This window comes from Malania oleifera, chromosome 10, assembly GCF_029873635.1.
Source record: "Malania oleifera isolate guangnan ecotype guangnan chromosome 10, ASM2987363v1, whole genome shotgun sequence".
Lineage (NCBI taxonomy): Eukaryota > Viridiplantae > Streptophyta > Magnoliopsida > Santalales > Ximeniaceae > Malania > Malania oleifera.
This window is the reverse complement of record NC_080426.1, coordinates 231,250-250,204: the sequence shown is the minus strand read 5'-3', so window position 1 is coordinate 250,204 and position 18,955 is coordinate 231,250. Positions and strand designations below refer to the sequence as shown.

At 37.0% G+C, this 18,955-nt stretch overlaps 1 protein-coding gene across 4 annotated transcripts in view; it reads right to left on the bottom strand.

Annotated features, from left to right (window-relative positions):
* Nucleotides 1–592: 592 nt before the first annotated feature.
* The window catches only part of LOC131166357 (uncharacterized), a 168,453-nt gene continuing 150,090 nt past the window's right edge, over nt 593–18,955 (bottom strand). For all 4 annotated transcript variants that reach the window (XM_058124829.1, XM_058124830.1, XM_058124832.1 and 1 more), the window contains 4 exons: nt 11,860–12,077; nt 10,919–11,070; nt 1,623–1,887; nt 593–1,023 (listed from right to left, as the gene is read on the bottom strand). In XM_058124829.1, the coding sequence (XP_057980812.1) occupies nt 772–1,023; nt 1,623–1,887; nt 10,919–11,070; nt 11,860–12,077 (887 nt within the window). In that variant the 3' untranslated portion in view covers nt 593–771. The remainder of the gene's footprint in view (nt 1,024–1,622; nt 1,888–10,918; nt 11,071–11,859; nt 12,078–18,955) is intronic.

The window sequence follows — 18,955 nt, the reverse complement described above, 5'->3', positions numbered from 1 at the left end:
GACAATTATTCAACAAAATTAACAAGGAGGAAAACTCGTCTTATCTCCCTATCATTCAATTGTCCACTAAAGAGGAAGTCCTAAGAAGGTAAAGGATCATCAGAGTCCACAATAAAAGAAGAAATAAAACCATCCCGTCTTGAACTCAAACGAAATAAGCGAGTGAAAGAGGTCAACAAACAACATTCCACAACCTACGGTCTTTCCAAAAGTAAATATTGCAACCCCTACCATACAAATATTTAATAAGGGGAATAAAGAGGGAATAAATTTGAGAGATGGCTTTCCACAAAATTTCCAATGAACATCTAAGAGTAGTATCCAACCCATTCTCATCAAGTCCAAACTTGCCTTTTATAACTTTATGCCACAAGGAAGAAGCCTCTAAGGGAAACCACCAAAGCTGGTTGGTCAAGAGAGTAGTATTTTTAGACACCAAATAACCAAGACCCAAGCTGCCCTCCCATTGAGACCTACAAACTACCTCCCACCTCGACAAATGGTCCCTGGGACCCCCCATCCCAGACCAAAGAAAATCTCTTATGATTCTCTCAATCCTACTAGCCACCCCTGACCCCTGAACAAACTCTGATTTGTAGTACTACAAAGAATCAATTTGTATTAAAATGTTGTGTTAGATGTGTGCCTGTTAGGATTGGATCTAGCATGCACAAGGTCTGGCCTTCTTGTACTCGTACTCTTATTGTTCATGCTAATTTAAATAACTGAATTATCAAAAGTATATGTTTTGGGAATAACGAATATATAATATCATGCTGCGCACTTCTTCAGTCTTCTTTCAGCAGCCACAGCAGCAGCAACAGAAGGCGGCAAATGCCTCAAGCTTTCAGTGGATTCTTCATTGCTTTTTGGAAAAATGGATGGTACCACTGTGAATAGGGATTCCACATCTTTTAATGTCAAAATGGGCTGATCTTGGTTCTTTGTGTTTCCACTTATGAACGAATTGCTGTTCCTGCTTCTGTTCATTTTGTAGATGCTCTCTTCCACTGTATTCTTCACCTGACACATGAAAGGGTGAGATCGTTGTGAACAATTGGAATTCAAGCATGAGGTAGTAGGTAGATGATTATGTGTAAGGTAACTATTGTAGAAGAGCAAAAATAATAATGGCTCCATTCTGTATGCATCTGTAACATGATTATAGTGAAGAGTTCCCCAACTCTGGGATGACGATGTTTAATTTCCACTACAATTCCTTCAGGCCTTGTTTGGAATTTGGAAAATATGAGAAAAAGGAAAGTAAAAAAGATAAAATAATTTAAATTTTTTTCCATATTTAGGCTATAAGGGAATTGAGGGGGAATATAAAAATATAACAGATGAACAAATAAAATTTTAATTTTGCACATAATTATTATTTAATTTTTCTTATTTTTTAATCATATCAGGACCAGTTTTCATTTTAAATGTCTACTTGATGTGGAGAGAAAATATAATGGGAAATGCATTCCTTCTTAAATCCCTTTTCTCCCCTTGGACAAAATTCTTGATCCAAACTAGGCCGGTTTTAAGCATTTCATTTAGGAGAAGTTTGATGTGTTGTGCTTGATAATATTTGTACATAGTCCAATAACCTCAAGGGAAAAGAACAAACATACTACAAAACGATGAATGAGTGTTTTCTTCTGCTGCCCAATTCTGTGCACCCTGCTGATTGCTTGCGCTTCTGCCGCAGGATTGAGAAGTGGTTCTACAAGAACAACATGCTGCGCCTCCAAAAGATTGAGACCATTCGCTCCATGATGGATCAAAAGCAGTAACACTTGAAAAAATTTTGATTCTGCCTGCAAGGAGGCATGCATGCTGCTAGCTCCTGCACAGTTTTTCTGTCCTCTGAAGTGGCTGATGGCAATATGTGATTTCCTATAATAACAGTACCATATTTATCAGCCAATATGAACCACAAAAACTGAAATTCAGAAATTACCTAAATCAGTATTCCTAATAATCCAACTACTAAAATTTTTTTAGAACCATGATTGAACATAAAGGAAAAGGAAGAGGAAAAGAAGAGGATGAAGAAGAAGCAGAAGTGGAAGGGAGAGAGAAGTTACAGAACAGAGCAGAGAAGGAAGAAAAGGAGAAGAGGGGGAAGAAGAAGAGCGAAAGGAGAAGATAGGGGAATTGAAATCAAAGAATGGAGATCATGGTTGGGGTTTGATACCAAATGATGCAGAGCAGCATCAAGGATCTGCAGCCATGAGGAGGCATTAGAAGAAATTCAAGAGAAGAATGAAGGGGGAAGAGAGGAGAGAGGAGATACAAGGGAGAAATATCACGTTCACTTCAAATTCAAGTGTTTAACCACCACCTGCAACATGGCTTTCACACACTATTTATAAAAAAAAACCTCCAACACATGAAATTCCACATATAGCCCTAAAATTATATGAAACTACAAACATATCCTTTAAAAACACAAATATTACAGACAAGCCCCCCAACATACATAATCCTAATACCAGCAAACTAAACACACATGATTAAAAAACTAACCAACTAAGCACATTTGGGTTTAGAACTCAATAAACCTTTGACCCTATTCTTTGACATAGGCCTCCAAATTGGGTCAAAGTCATCCATCCAAATACTCGCTCCTTGACCTACATCACTGTGCCTAACCATTTGGATGACTGCAAAAGTGTGTTACTTCTCGTAGGGGGTTGCATTATTCTGGTTCAAGCTTGTCTTGCTATTCCCCCCTCTTTGTTATTTGTCTATTTTTATGATTTTGGAGGGGATAACTAGTAAACTTGATAAAATTATTAGAGATTTCCTTTGGTCTGAGGTTGGGAATAAGAGGGAACATTTGGTATCACTATCAAAAAATATGAAAATGAAGATCACTAATGAAAACTGAAGATTGGAAACAAAAATTAAGAATCAAAAACCAACAATGATAAATATTTATAAAACTGATACAAATTAAGAACCTGAATGAACAAATGCTCATTTTTCTCTAGAATCAAATAATAATTAAGAAATATGACTGAAATTTTAAAAATATAAAAAAAAATTAAAAATACTATAATAAAAATAAATTATTATAATTATTTTACTGAACCATTATATTTTAAAATGACTTTTTTTTGTGCTATAGTAACAATTTTATTGTGCATGAAAATTGAATACAGTAAAGATGTTTTTTATTTATTTAAATGACTTAATATTATTTTTCAATTTTTTAAAAATTTTATTCATATTTTAAATTATATTTTAAATTCATATACTCATTTTTTTTTTAATTTTAATTAAAAATTATGAATAAAATGAATAATTTAATTTACAAAATTTAATTTTGCATCTTATAGTATTTTGCAAATAGGTTGTGAAAACAATTGAAAACCATAGCTGGTTTTCGATTTTTTCGAGAACAAATGAAAACTGATTAGCATGTAAACAAATGTTATTTCAAGATCTATTTCTTCGTTGCAGAAGAACAAAAACAAAAATTGTGTGTAGTTCTAAGTCTAAGCTGGATGAGGGTTTAGGATTTAATATCTATCCCTAGGAGAAAGGATGTTGAGAAGGGATTCATTATCTCTCTTTTTAAGGTTTTTGTAGTAGAGATGGTTCAGCTTTGTGGAGGTGTGGCATGTTTGCTGTTATGTGGAGAGCTTGTACCTTGACAGGGAAGAAATGTCTTGCTCTACGCTGCAGGGTAGGATTCAGTATGATTAAGCATCAAAGTTGCATAATTAGGTGTTTAAATACATTAATTAGGTATTGCAAATTTAATTAAATGCCTAGTTATGTACATTATTTTAACATTGAGCTCAATTGATAATATTAAGATAACTATCCTATCCTTGCCCGTAAATTTACGAATATTTGTGTTTAATTATTGTAGGGTACTCTCGGGAATTAAAAGGTGAAGGCCCAAGCACTTTAAAGCCATGAAATTGAAGTGCGTAAGGAGGACACACCTGAAGGGCCTTAAATTCATGCATGGGCTATGAAAATTAGAGAGAGTCATGCATTGGAGAAGGCCCAAGCGGCTATTCTTGTGTGGATTTGGATTTTAAAGGTTGCAAGGGGCGTGCATATGTGTGTGGGCTGCAAGGGAGCAGTCGTACATGAGAGAAACAAGAGCATAGGCCATGCAAAGAAGGCCCATGCGCATACAATGAGGAACCCACACGGCTAAGGCAGCTTAGGGGAAGAAAAAACGGAGGTTTTCAGCTAGGGCAGCCGTATGTTGAAGGAGGTTTGGAGGCCGTGAGTTGAGAGCAGCCGTGCTGAGAGTTTGGGAGCAGCCGTGTGCAGCCATGCAACCCTCCATTCGGCCTTAGACTCCCCTTCTCTTCTCTTCTCTTCTCTCCTTCTCTCCTCTCTTTTCTTCTAGCTTTTTGTTCTTTTGTTTCTTCACTTTGAGGTTTATTTGAGTGGAATTGAAGGAGGTTGGAACAGCTGCAGGGTGAAGGGTTTGGAGCAGCCGAACCTAGAGAGGAAGTCCCTCCATTCGGCCCTAGAATTCTCTCTCTTCTCTCCTCTCCTTTCGTTCTGTTATCTTTTGTTCTTTTGTTTCTTTACTATAATGTTTATTTCAATACCTTGTTTTGATTTATTGTTGGATTGAGCTTGTTTTGTTTAAGTTATTATCCGATTGAGTTACTTTATTGTTGAATGGTTTATTAGATTAATGAAGCTCTTGTCTTTAGTTTATTGTTTGAATGTTTAAATGTTGGGTTATTTTGTTCATTTAATTTCGTTATCGTTTACTTTATTGTTTGAATGAATCATTGAATGAGTTATTTTTGTTACGTTGGTTTTGTGTAGTTGTTAAGTTTGGTTTGTGTTTATGAGATGTTTTACAATACAAGGAGATTAAGACTTAGTTAAATAAGAAGGTGCACACAAGGTGTTTGAAAGAATGTCCTTTAGAGCATGAACATTATACTTGACCATGTATTGTTGGAAATAAGTGGATTAGATGACGTAGTTGAATGTGGTTTAGCTTCTTGAAGCAAAGATAATCATTATTCATTCAACACATGTCCTCAATTTCTTCTAATTTAGGGACAAGAGTAATGTTGGTGACAAGGGCATCAGCGCATGAATTCTAAACTTGTTATGCGTTTTAATTTCCTTTAGTCCATTAAATACATGTTTTATCAATCTCATACAAAAGCCAAAAAAAGAACCATCTTCGGACTATGACCGAAAACCCCGTTCCATTGTAAATAACAAGTTAGTTAGTTGTAGAGTTTAATTTCCTTCATTTTTTGGATAATAGTTAAATTTAGAATTCAACCATACTGTTCCCTGTGGGGATGACTTAGGGACTTCCTTAATTACTACTTGCTGACACTCTTATACTTGGGAGTTATTTTCTAAGGTTTTCTTAGAGTCAAGTCAAGTTTTTGGTGCCGTTGCCGGGGAATGGTTTGCTTAGTTCTAAATTGCCCTATTATCTATTTTTTTTGTTATTCCTTTCTTTAGTTTTCTTTGTTTAGATTTTGTATTGCTTATTTGCATCATTAGTGTTCTTAGTTTCTTGTTTTTTCCTCTTTCTTGCATTTTGTCCTACCTTAGTTGTTTTGAAGCATTTTATAATTGTGGCACTCATGTTTGATGTCGTGGGCTAGGGACGAGACAAATAGATTGTATCGTGTGCATCACAACCCTAGTAGTAGTTTTTCAAGTGTTGAATTAGATTGTATCTTTAATTTTGATTTTGAGACTGATCTAGAAAATCCTTTTATTGGTGATAACATAGCTGAACAAGTTCCTAGGACAATTAAGGATTATCTGCAGCCCACACGAACCATACAACCCTCTTGCATCATATTGCCTGAGAATGCACAAAATTTTAATATTAAGCATGAAATGATATCTATGATACCTTAGTTTCATGGGATGGAGTCTGACAATCCATATCAGCACTTAATTGATTTTGAACTTGCATGTACTACATTCATGAATAGGGTTGTTACTAATGAGACAATTAGATTGTGTCTGTTTCCTTTTTCATTGAAAGACAAGACTAAGACATGGTTTAATTCTCTTAGGCTAAATTTTATTGCTAGCTGGTCTGACATGCAAAAAGAATTTTTGCATAAATTTTTTTCCTTATAGTGAACTCAATCTTTGCAGGAACAAATCAGTCAATTTATGCAAAGAGCAGATAAGACATTTCATGCAAGCTGGGAAAGATTTAAAGAGCTAGTTGACATGTGTCCTCATCGTGGGTTTGAATCATGGCGATTGCTCAATTATGTCTACATTGCTTTGACCCCTAAATCAAAGCAATTCGTCCATATAATGTGTACAGGGGATTTTTTCAATAAGGAGCCTGATGAGGCACTGGGTTTTCTTGACTATTTAGTTGAAAATGCTCAGCAATGGACTATCAGGATTGACAAAAAACCAACTGCAGCTCAACCATTGAGAGCAATACCTGGTGGAGGGCAATGTGAATCGAAGGATGACGTTGATGTTCAGGCACGTTTGGCTGCAATCACCAGAAGATTGGATGCTATGGAGATGGAAAAGGAGAAGGCAGTGAGTAAAGCTCAGGAAGCTTGTGCTCTGTATGCTGATACAAGTCATAAAACAAGGAATGTCCTGTTTTGCCGATGTATCAAGAGAATAGTACAGAGGAACCTCAGAATGTAAGCTGGGTGAGTCGACCTCAGGATCCACCAATATTGAATACTTACACTCCAGCATGGCGAAATAATCCTAATTTCTCATGGAGAAATGTTCCAGTACAATCAAGCCAGTCAGCTGCACGTCCTTAGGGAACTTTTCAGCAATACCCCGTGGCTTAACATCGGCAGCCTTTTAAACCTCCTAAGAAATCACTGGATGATACAGTTGCTCAGATGCCTGCCACCTTTTAGCAATTTATGGTAAGCCAAAATATAATCAACACTCAAAATTCTCAAGCCATCAACGATATAAGGAGCAATTTGACTATGCTAAACACAACCTTGAGTGCATTAGAGAAAGGTAAATTCCCAACTCAAGCCCAGCCAAATTCTCAAGTGCAGGTTGCAGCCATGGAACCTTCATCCCCTACTGGAGTAAATGTCAAGAATTGCAATGTCGTAACAACTCTCCGCAGTGGTAAGGTGGTTGGTACACCAGATAGAGAAGCTAATCAGAATGGTGAGAGTTCCACTTTCAAAGAATCAGGTAAAAATTTTGATATTGATGTTTCTGAAGAACCGAAGGTAACTGTTCCAACACCTTTTCCTCAAAGATTGGTTCTTCAAGAAGTGAATTTCTTGGAATCCATACTTGATAAAGATCTTTTCTTATTAAAACAAGAAAGTCAATTTGAACATGTTTTGTCTGATACCTTGGAAAGCATTGATTTATTTGAGGCTAATTTCTGTGTAGGTAACAAAACAAACTCGTTGTGGTGACTCAAATTTGGAGACCCGCCATTTCAACCTATAAACCCACACCCATCAGATGAAATTTCTCCGAGCCTCCAAACATACCGTGATGCTTTACTTTCCTTTATTTTCATTTTGGTTTATTTTGTTTTATTTCTAGTTTGTTTGTAGGTACATTTTCTTTTAGTTTCAATTTTTTCTTTTGTCCCTTACTTCTCTACCCAGGAACTCTTCTACTTCTCTCAGTATCATTCTTTTGCTTTTCTTTTCAATTATTGAGGACAATACTACATTTTAGTTGGGGGGAGAGAATTTGTATGTGCAATTGTGTGCTGCTATGTTAAAGAGCTTTAATGTAATGTTTGCATGCATTAGATAGTTTGGTCTACCTTAGGGGAAGTGCTGGTATTGAGCTCAAAGCATACTAAATGCTTTATTAGTGAATTTTACATGCTGAAAATTTTTATTTTTGAGAACATGAAACATGTAGGATGTAGTGCAAATTAGAGATTAGATCAAATGGGAAACTTATCCATTTCACTTAGTTTCAACCAAGGGAAAGATGTTAAAAGTTTTTGCCAAAACACACAACACAGGTCAGAATACTTAGAAAGACTACCCTGAGTCGTTATTGGTTGATTTACACTTCAGTTATTTGGGGGACTCTAATGATCCATATCCTAATGGCTTAGAAAAAAAACAAAAAAAAAGTATGGAGCGAATGAAAATGGGAAACAAGCCAAGGATCAATTGCAAAAAGAAAAAAAAAAAAAGAAATAAAAAAGAGGGAAACAATTGTGTATTGGAAAAGGCTATCTATTACTGGGATCCTAACAAAATAAGAAAGTAGGTGTCTTCTAAAGTGTAATAGCGTGAAAGCCACCATTATACATTTATGTACTAAAAAGGCTACCTATTACCAGAGTCCTTGCTAAATAAGAAAATAGGTACCTTATAAAGTGTAATAGCGTGAAAGCCGCCACTACAATGGTTTTGAATTAGAGTAAGACCATGCGGTTATCTTAGATTAACTTTTGTGATTGAAATTGTTAATGCCTCTTGGTAGTCAATCTTGGAATTCTAGCCTTATTCCCATGCACGCGAACTTTGTTACGCTCAATTACCTTGCTTGATTGGCTAAATGGTATATAAATCTCTCAGTTGATACTTAACTCAGATTGATCTATTTCCTGTGTTCTTAAACTCAACAAGCATATTTCATGGCATGTGATTTTAAAAAATACTAGAATTATGGTTTTACTCCACTGGTATGAGTGCATTCACATCAATTGCTAGAGACTAGCAAAACGTTAGTTGGAGGGTGTGATTAAGCGTCAGAGTTGCATAACTAGGTATTTAAATGCGTCAATTAGGTATTGAAAATTTAATTAAATGCCTAGTTATGTACATTATTTGAACACTAAGCTCAATTGATAATATTAAGAAAACTATCCTATCCTTGCCCGTAAATTTACGAATATTTGTGTTTAATTATTGTAGGGTACTCTCGGGAATAAAAGGTGAAGGCCCAAGCACTTTAAAGCCATGAAATTGAAGTGCATAAAGAGGACACACCTGAAGGGCCTTAAATTCATACATGGGCTATGAAAATTAGAGAGAGTCATGCATTGGAGAAGGCCCAAGCGGCAATTCTTGTTTGGATTTGGATTTTTAAGGTTGCAAGGGGTGTGCATGTGTATGGGCTGCAAGGGAGCAGCCGTGCATGAGAGAAACAAGAGCATGGGCCCATGTGCATACAAGGAGGAACCCACACGGCTAGGGCAGCTTAGGGGAAGAAAAAACGGAGGTTTTAAGCTAGGGCAGCCGTATGTTGAAGGAGGTTTGGAGGCCGTGAGTTGAGAGCAGCCGTGCTGAGAGTTTGGGAGCAGCCGTGCTGAGAGTTTGGGAGCAGCCGTGTGCAGCCATGCAACCCTCCATTCGGCCTTAGACTCCCCTTCTCTTCTCTTCTCTCCTTCTCTCCTCTCTTTTCTTCTAGCTTTTTGTTCTTTTGTTTCTTCACTTTGAGGTTTATTTGAGTGCAATTGAAGGAGGTTGGAACAGCTGCAGGGTGAAGGGTTTGGAGCAGCCGAACCTAGAGAGGAAGTCCCTCCATTCGACCCTAGACTTCTCTCTCTTCTCTCCTCTCCTTTCGTTCTGTTATCTTTTGTTCTTTTGTTTCTTTACTATAATGTTTATTTCAATACCTTGTTTTGATTTATTGTTGGATTGAGCTTGTTTTGTTTAAGTTATTATCGGATTGAGTTACTTTATTGTTGAATGGTTTATTAGATTAATGAAGCTCTTGCATTTAGTTTATTGTTTCAATGTTTAAATGTTGGGTTATTTTGTTCGTTTAATTTCGTTATCGTTTACTTTATTGTTTGAATGAATCATTGAATGAGTTCTTTTTGTTGCGTTGGTTTTGCGTAGTTTGTTAAGTTTGATTTGTGTTTATGGGATGTTTTATAACACAAGGAGATTAAGACTTATTTAAATAACAAGGTGCACACAAGGTGTTTGAAAGAATGTCCTTTAGAGTATGAACATTATACTTGGCCATTTATTGTTGGAAATAGGTAGATTAGATGATGTAGTTGAATGTGATTTAGCACCATGAAGCAAAGATAATGATTATTCATTCAACACATGTTTTAATTTCTTCTAATTTAGGAACAAGAGTAATGTTGGTGACAAGGGCATCGGCGCATGAATTCTAAACTTGTTACATAAATATGTTCTGCGTTTAACTTGGATTTATAAAGATGCTCTGTTATAATTTCCTTTAGTCCATTAAATACATGTTTTATCAATCTCATACAAAAGCAAAAAAAGGAACCATCTTCGGACTATGTCTAGAAAACCCCGTTCCATTGTAAATAACATGTTAGTTAGTTGTAGAGTTTAATTTCCTTCATTTTTTAGATAATAGTTAAATTTGGAATTCAGCCATACCGTTCCTTGTGGAGATGGCTTAGGGACTTCCTTAATTACTACTTGTTGACACTCTTATACTTGGGAGTTATTCTCTAAGGTGTTTTTAGAGTCAAGTCACAGTATATGGCCTCTTTGTGGGTTTCTGCGGCTGGTTGTTTTAAACGGCTCTCTTTTTTTTGGGTACGACCCGGGTATCCGCCTACCGTCAACGACGTCCGTTTTACGGTCCGTCGCACCGGCCAGCGACTAATCCCACGCCCCGTGGATCCGGCCCCACATCACCACGAGGAGGGTAAACCAGGAGCCCAGGGGCTGAATCGAACCCGGGAGGCTCATTGCTGACCTCGTGGAGGCTCTCTTTATCAGATCTTCAGCATGATCAGTCAGCAGTTTTGAATTGATATATATATTTTCTTTTTGATTCTTTTCTCTCATAAGGAGGATTACTAATGCTCCTTTTTTTTTTTGGGGGTATATTCTTACTTCAATAACTTTTTTTTTTTCTATTATATGTGTGTGTGTGTATAATGCAGCCACTATCCTCATGCTTTGAGAAAGCAGATCCATAACAAGCATTAGTATCAGAACAGAAATAAGTTATTAGACTCGCTTACCTGCCCCCTTTCATGCGGATATGGCTGATATTGTTAGTAGTCAATGCATGTTCCAACACGTCAAGGACATCATTCCAACTGGAGAAAACAAGAATCTTTGCTTTTGGATCCATAGACTTAATCCATAGGATTCTTCTTGTGACTGCTTCAATCTTGAAAATAGTTCCCCACAAAAATTAACATGAGAATAAATTTAAGATCCATTCCCAAGAGAAACTTGTGTAACCATAAAAAAGATAATTGCAATTAGTGGAACATTTTGCCTAAGATGATGTGTGTAAAAAAACATTAAATTCCAAGTTCTTATTTGTGGCCTAACTTTGAGGACAAACAAATAAAAAAGACTTCAGCAGCCCTGATTAAAGAATGCCCAAAAATGAAGAGCTACAGCTATTATAAGCTTTGGTGGACCTGCACCCACACCCATGCTCTGCTACATTGTAGGAGTTCAAAGTTTGAATCTCCATTTCTTGTAGGGCCCTCTGAAACCAGGAAAAGAAATCTTAACCTTCGGATTAATGTTCATCTCTTGGCAGTCTACCAAACAAATATTTTCAATCCAATTTGGGATGGGTCCTCATCAGATAAGTTAGGTTTAAATATTTTCATTTTATTTTAATCTCAAAAATAAAAAAAATCAGCATTCCAATTCATTAACTGGGGCCTACCGCCTTCCCATTGTTGGATGCGGCCCAAGTTCAATAACAAGCTACACATGAACTTTCAATCTACTAATCAATATTATTTTCCTTAATCTTAATGGGATTGGCTAAGGTGGCAGGGCATAAGCCTCAAGATGATGAAGCGTTAGGCTTTTTGGGTATCTCATTTTCCATTGAAAAGTGTATAATAAATCATTTTGGGGGAGATGCTAAAAATTTTGCAATGCATGCCATATACAGCCATGCATGCATAAATCATGTCATATGGAGGAGACATACCTTTGTACTGTAAGAACCTTGAACAGTTACTAAAGCTTCAGATTTCTCATGACTCTGAGACGCATGCAGTACATTAGAGTTACATAACTTATTTTCTCTATCATCAGCATAAGCAATGTTTTCAAATTTTGTATGCTGTCTACATGTTGCGCACATTAACCATTTGTCTTGAAACCCACCATGATGAACCAATCTCCGTTCAGTCATTGCAAATAAACCTGCGAAAAAAAATTGTGAAGTTGCATTAAGTCTATAAATGGGAAAAATAACAAAAAAATCATGCCTCAAAGGAAAAACATTGATGAAGAATTGCCAAGAAAGTTTCTCCAATTAATAATGAGCTTAAAAAAAGAAATGCAATAGTAAGATGTCAATGCTAAATAAATATTTTGACACATTAGTGTTCCTTAGAGAAAAAGAGGAAGAGAGACATACAGGAGAGATTTTTTGGATGTACAAGAGAGAGGGAAGAAGGCTTAGCGGAAAAAGAAAAAAAATAGAGAGGGAAGAAGCATGCGTACAGTAGGGCAGGCTCATCTTTATCAATGGTTTGACAACAATATTCAAATGATAAAATACCCTCCACTCACAAAAAAATCTCCCATAAACTGCTGATAGAGTTACTGCTACTATGCAGAGTTTTGATTTGCTTATTAAGGATTGTGGCTTGAGAGATCTTGCTCTAGATAATGCTAATTTTACGTGCTCAGTGGGAGGAGCTAAAGTGGTGGCAAGCAAGCTTGACGGATGCCTGTCCCACTCTCAGGTTTGAAAATATGTAGTTGGATCTTAATTTCTTCCAAACCTTGGTGAGGAATTCTTGAAATTAGAATGTGGACAGGGTGGGAAGGCTTTAGATCATGAAAAAATTGAAGAGGTTAAAAGAGAGGTTGAAAGAATGGAATAGGGAGGTGTTTGGAGATTTAAGGTTTAAAAAGGATAGTATTTTAGGAGAGTTGGCTCAGTTAGATAGGAAGGAAGAAGTTGGTGTTCGCTTAGTGGAGGAAGAGATGAAAAGGCTATCTTTGAAGAGTGAATTGAAGGAGGTGATTTGAAAGGAAATGAGAAGTTGGAGGCAGCAGATGAAACCCAAATGGATCAGAAGTGGTGGTTGTAATTCTAGATTTTTCATAGGATAGCTAATGGGAAAATGAGGAAGAATTTGATTAGGGAGTTTGACATGGGTAGGGGGGATTCTATCTTTGATTAGAGTCAAATTGCTTTTGAGATCACAGAATCTTATTCTAATTTGTATTATGAGGAGGATGATAGTAGACCAATGGTTGAAGGTTTAGAATGGGACCCTTTGTTTGATCATGAGGTAGCATGGTTGGAGAGACCTTTTGAGGATGAGGAAGTGAGGGTCACCATTTTTGGGATGGAGAGGGATAAAGCTCTAGGGCTTGACAGGTTTAATATGACTTTCTTTCAAGATTGCTGGGAGGTGGTTAAGAATGACTTGCTTAAGGTTTTTAATAAATTTTATGAGAATGGATTTTTAAGCAAGAGCATCCTTTCCACTTTCATAAATTTGGTGCTGAAGAAGAATAAACCCATCAAGATGTCATATTATAGACCTATTAGCTTAGTTTCTAGTGTTTACAAAATTGTCACTAAAATGTTAGCTAATAGGTTGAGTGTGGTGTTTGATAGAACTATCTCCAAGGCTTATAGTGCATTTGTGGCGGGCAGGAAAATTGTGGATGCCATTTTGGTTGCCAATGGGGTTGTTGAGTATATTGGAGAAGGAAAAAGAAGGGATCATTTTTAAGTTGGAACTTTAGAAAGCTTATGATAGGGTGGATTGAATTTCTTGGATAAGATTTTTGTGAGAAAAGGGTTTGGTGAGAGATGAAGGCATTGGATTAGAGGCTGCTTGCATAATGTGATCTACTTTAGACCCTCCTTTTTGAATATTTTTGGTCTTCTCCATGTTTTTGAGAAATTTTTTTATTTTAAGATTAATATGAGGAGGAGTGATATTGTGGCTATCAATATGCCAGACGAGAGTGTTAGAGAGTTGTCTGTGGAGGTGGGTTGTAGTGTTTTGGATTGGCCAATCTCCAATCTAGGGTTTGCCTTGGGGGGTAACCCTAGATCTATCAGCTTTCGGAATCTTGTTGCGGAAAGAGTTTCTAAGAGACTATATGGGTGGAAAAGGTGCTCTTTTTTCTCTTGATGGAAGAATTACTCTCGTCTAGGCTTGTCATTTTGGTATCCCTTTATACTTGCTTTTATTTTTAAGATTCTGGTTGGGGTTGCTAGCAAAATTGAGAAGATAATGGGGGACTTCTTGTGGTTGTGGGTAGAAGCTTTAGGGATCATTTGGTAAGTTGGGAAGTGGTGGGTAGGTCTAAACGGGAGGGTTGCTTGGGTATAGGAAATTTGGTGTCTAGAAACGCAGTTCTTCTAGCTAAATGGATTTGGCAGTTTCTATTTAAAAAATTCTCCCTTCTGGCGTAAAGTTATAAAACATATGAATTAGATGAGAATGGATGGGATACTAATTTGAGATTCAGATGTTTCCGGAGAGTCCATGAAAATTTATGTCTCAAATTTATCCCCTTTTCATTCCCCATATTAAATTCCTTGTGGAAAGGGTATAAATATCCGCTTTTGGAAAGATCCTTGGTTTGGGGAATGTAGTTTTGTCCACCTCTTTTCCTCACCTTTTTTGCTTGAGCTTAGGGCCATATGGTTCCATTTCCTCTTTTGTTGTTGATCCAGGTGGTCCTTCACCTTCTTGGGATTTTCATTTTCATAGGTCTTCAAATAATAGGGAGTTGGTAAAGCTATCCTCTTTGCTAGTCTTGCTGAATAATTCACTGCCAATTTTCTTTGGAGGATAGCTAGGCCTGATCTTTGGATCCTTCCATGGCTTATTCTTGCAAATCTTTTTGTGATTTTCTAACTAGATCTAATTCCCTTTTTCGTCTTTATAAGCCCTTTTGCAAGGCAAAAGTGATGCAGGGGCACATCAAGGTTCTACAGCCATGGAGAAATTAGAAGAGAGGAAGGGGAGAGAGGAGATACCAGGGTGAAAACTCATGTTCAATTCCAATTAAAATTCATCAATAACTGCTTACATCATGGCTTTCACACTATTTAAGAAAGCCTAAACACAAAATCACACACATACCCTTAAAAACTACATGAATTACAAACAAACCCCTACTTTACACAAATATTACAAATACGCCCCCAAAATACACGTAGTACTTTACTAATTAAACTAAATACATAATAAACTACCAATTAAACCCAACAATTATCAACCCAATTCTTCTCAAGTAGTCTCCAACATGGATCTTCCCAGCCCCTAGGGTCTTTCTTCTTGTCCTACATCAACTCTCCACCAGTTAGAAAAAATTCAGCCTCAAATTTGGAAATGTTGGAGGATCAAGATGGAGACGCAAACTTAGTCTTTCGAAATCCAATGCTTGAATGAGGCAAGAAATCAAGTTTCATTGGCAAGACCATAGACTTGACTTGAGACTCAATGTCAATGAACTCATTAGGGATGACAAACTCTACAATAGGAATGTTTGAAGGACTTTGGATGTCTTCAAACACTTCCATTGCCTTGCTTGCATTGTCTTCAAGTTGAGTAACTTTTACATGATCAATAATCCCAGATTCTTTGTCTTCATTGGTTGGTAGAGCAGGCTTCAAAATGATTTTCTTCCCATTGTAGTGGAAGACATGTGTTCCCATGTCCTCAAGTTGCACCCAAATCATCCAACCAAGGAGAACCAAGTAGTACATGGCTAATGTTCATGGGTACGATGCCACACCAAACATTATCGAAATAGCCACCCATTTGGATAGGAGCTAAACATCTTTCACAAACATATATGGTAATATTGTCAATCCGAGATATCTCACAAGGCAGTGGGGTGAGGTTACAAATGAAGTGGCTTACGAGTGAATCCATTTCTAGAAACCACGTCCATAGGACATCTTCCATCAATGATGAATTTGCATACATTTCCTCCAAACTTGAGAAATGTGCGGAAATGCTTGAAATTGTGCCCAAGGTAGAATAAATGGCATTCCTTTGTTCAATAAATTGTCACAATATTGCTGGATTTACATACACTGCAACTATATATCACAAAAAGTTCTTAACACACTTGCCCACAATTCTCAAACTAATCATGCAAATCCATAAACTTGATTCCCTATTTTCAAGAAACATCTTCAATTCACCTTAGATCTTGAGCATCATTATGAATGAAACAGTTTTATCTTCAAAACTCTCAAATTGCACCAATAAAACCTGATTTTTTATGCTGGTAGTGGCAATCTCAGGGTTTCGCGCCAAAATTATTATGCTTTCTTGCAATATATTGTGTCCACAACAAAATATCTCTTTGCAGGTCAACATATCATGGATAAAATCCAAAATATCATGGCTGGAGCAAATTCTCGCAAAATTGGAACAAGGAGATGACTTAGGCAGAGTCCCACTCGCAGGTTGTCAATGCGTGGGTCACTGGCGATAAAACTTTGGTTGAGGGAAGATTAGGGGATGAGGAGTTCAATGGTGTTGGTGGTATAATGAAAAAAGCACAGGAGGTTAGGGTTTTTGAAGAGTTGATAGTCGGAGATGTTTGGCATGCACGCAGGGGTTCCTTTGATGGTCGGACAATGATGAAAACTTGAGGGTGAGAGTTGCGGGGGGTTATGTTTTCAATGGGATGGGTGGTGTTGCAAGAAAATGACTGGAAGAGTTGGTTTGTTAAAACTGGGGACACGGATGGAATTTCATAGATTGTCCAAAAACTGCAGAACCGCTTTTCGTTTTTGTTTTTTTTTAATTGAAATTTGAGGGCAGACAAGAATCGCAGAGAGAATGATGGAAGAGAAACATAGAGTAAAAGAAGAAGTAGAAGAGGAAGAAGAAGAAGAAGAAGAAGAAAAAGCAAAGGGACAAAGAATTTGCCGAACAATGGGGGAAGAATGGAATAAGAACAAAGAAGAAGACGAGGAAAAAAGCAAAAAAGAAGAGAGAGAGGAAAATGGGGGACAAAAATGGTAGAACAGAGATGTAACGCCCCGGTCCCAACTTACGGCCCAGGTGTTTCTATAGTGACGTCTGTGTACCTGATATACTTCTCAACAGATATATATATGTAGCAGAAAACATAAGCATCCATCAAACTATTACTAGAGTTCTAACTGCCTAATAGATACATATAGCTATTCCAACATCCATATACAATACTATATGATACTCCACGCATCCTCAAGTCTAACAACATTTTACAAGTTTTGAAAACCTATAACATAACCTACAAAATCGAGCTCGTGGAGACGCTCACTTAAAAACAGATCGCTACCCTGCCCCAGTCCTTGCTAATCTCAACCTTGATAAGGACTTGAACAGACAGTTTGCATGATAGGGTGAGACACCTCTCAGTAAGGGATGATTAAGCTAATAATAGTGTGTGGCCAGCATGCTTTAAGTGTTTAACAAAAATATAAACATATATAATCATCGTTTCTATAATTGTAAAATACGTAGCCCATTTTCATCATATGAACAGCCCCATAGTATATAACAACAATTACATAAATGCAGGATGGGATACACCCTTAAACTCTATACCATGTATAAATCCCCACAATCGGGGTTGATCGCCCCTACCGTCTCAAGACAGCTTGGGTACACGATCAAGAGGCAAACTCACACTAAGACCGCCCCTACTGTCTCAATACAGCCTGGGTTCATATAGATCAAAGGTATGGTGCCCTCACTGGCAACAGATTCGTGCCTACAAGCATATCGTGCAATTTAAGCAATTTAAACACTCTTTTGAAATCATTTCACAAAACACATCATTACGTGAAATCCAGCCCATAGCCATCAAATAAACTTCCTGCATTTTCACAACAGTTCCAGTATTTCACAACATCAACACCTGCCACACAGTTTTCCACATTCAAAAACAACCCGAAAGTAAAATATAACATTTGAATTTCCAACTAGTGAAAAGGTCCAGAATGACAAGTACAATATTCTAAAAATATAACATTTGAATTTGACCGGTTGGTTTTGAAAATAAAGCTAATTTACCAAACCGAGGCCTGGAAACCCTAAAACCGTCATAACTCGATATCTAAAAGTTATTTCAACATTTCAACCGATTCATATTGTATAAATCATTGTATTAACATAACCCCCTTACTTGCGTGTGAATCGGAGTCCGAAACGACCCGAAACTCAAGCCCTAGCTTTTCGAACCCCGAAACCTAATACTCGAAGAACAACACTTCAGTATAATCTCGTATACTACAGATCTACCGGATCAAAAGCAAAAACCGAACCTTACCTCGTTTTCAGGAAAAACTCAAAAATCTCCGAAATGAAATTCTGATCCATAGAACCTATAGAGATTCCTTCCCTGATCCACGTAGCGACGTCAGATCGTCGATTCCGGCAACACACAGCCCAAAAATCTTAGAGAGAGAGAGAATGAGAGTTTATAAAGAAAAACCTAACTTATCCTTTAAGTAATCAAAATAAATATCTCCTCCAAGATATTTATATATAAATATCTCCTTTCAAAATATCTTCTCCAAAATATCTCTTTATTTATTTATTTTATACATATACATATATTTATTTTATTTTTTTGATTGGGTTACAACAATTTCCCCTCTTTATAAAAATTTTGTCCTCGAAATTTGCTAATTGTTCCTATCACATCGTCTGAACTCTAACTGCTCTATCTCTAGGAAGAGCCAGCAGCCACCCTCATAGTAGTCTCATCCCAAATTTATTACCTACCCTCACTTATGGCAGAGGAATACCGTGGTCACATACAATAGTCTTGGAAGCTCACATTGCACATACAAACTCTCCCAGAGACAATCCACATACCCTTATCGTAAGCAAAAAGGGATACACTCACATATCTACATTACCTGTCTAACTCGGAACATCTATGAATAGTTCAGGATACTTCTGACATATCTCGGCCTCTAATTCCCAAGAAGCCTCCTCAACCGCATGGTTACGCCATAGCACCTTTACCAATGGTATCTCCTTGGTACGCAGCTTCTGTACCTTCTGATCCAAAATCTGAACCGA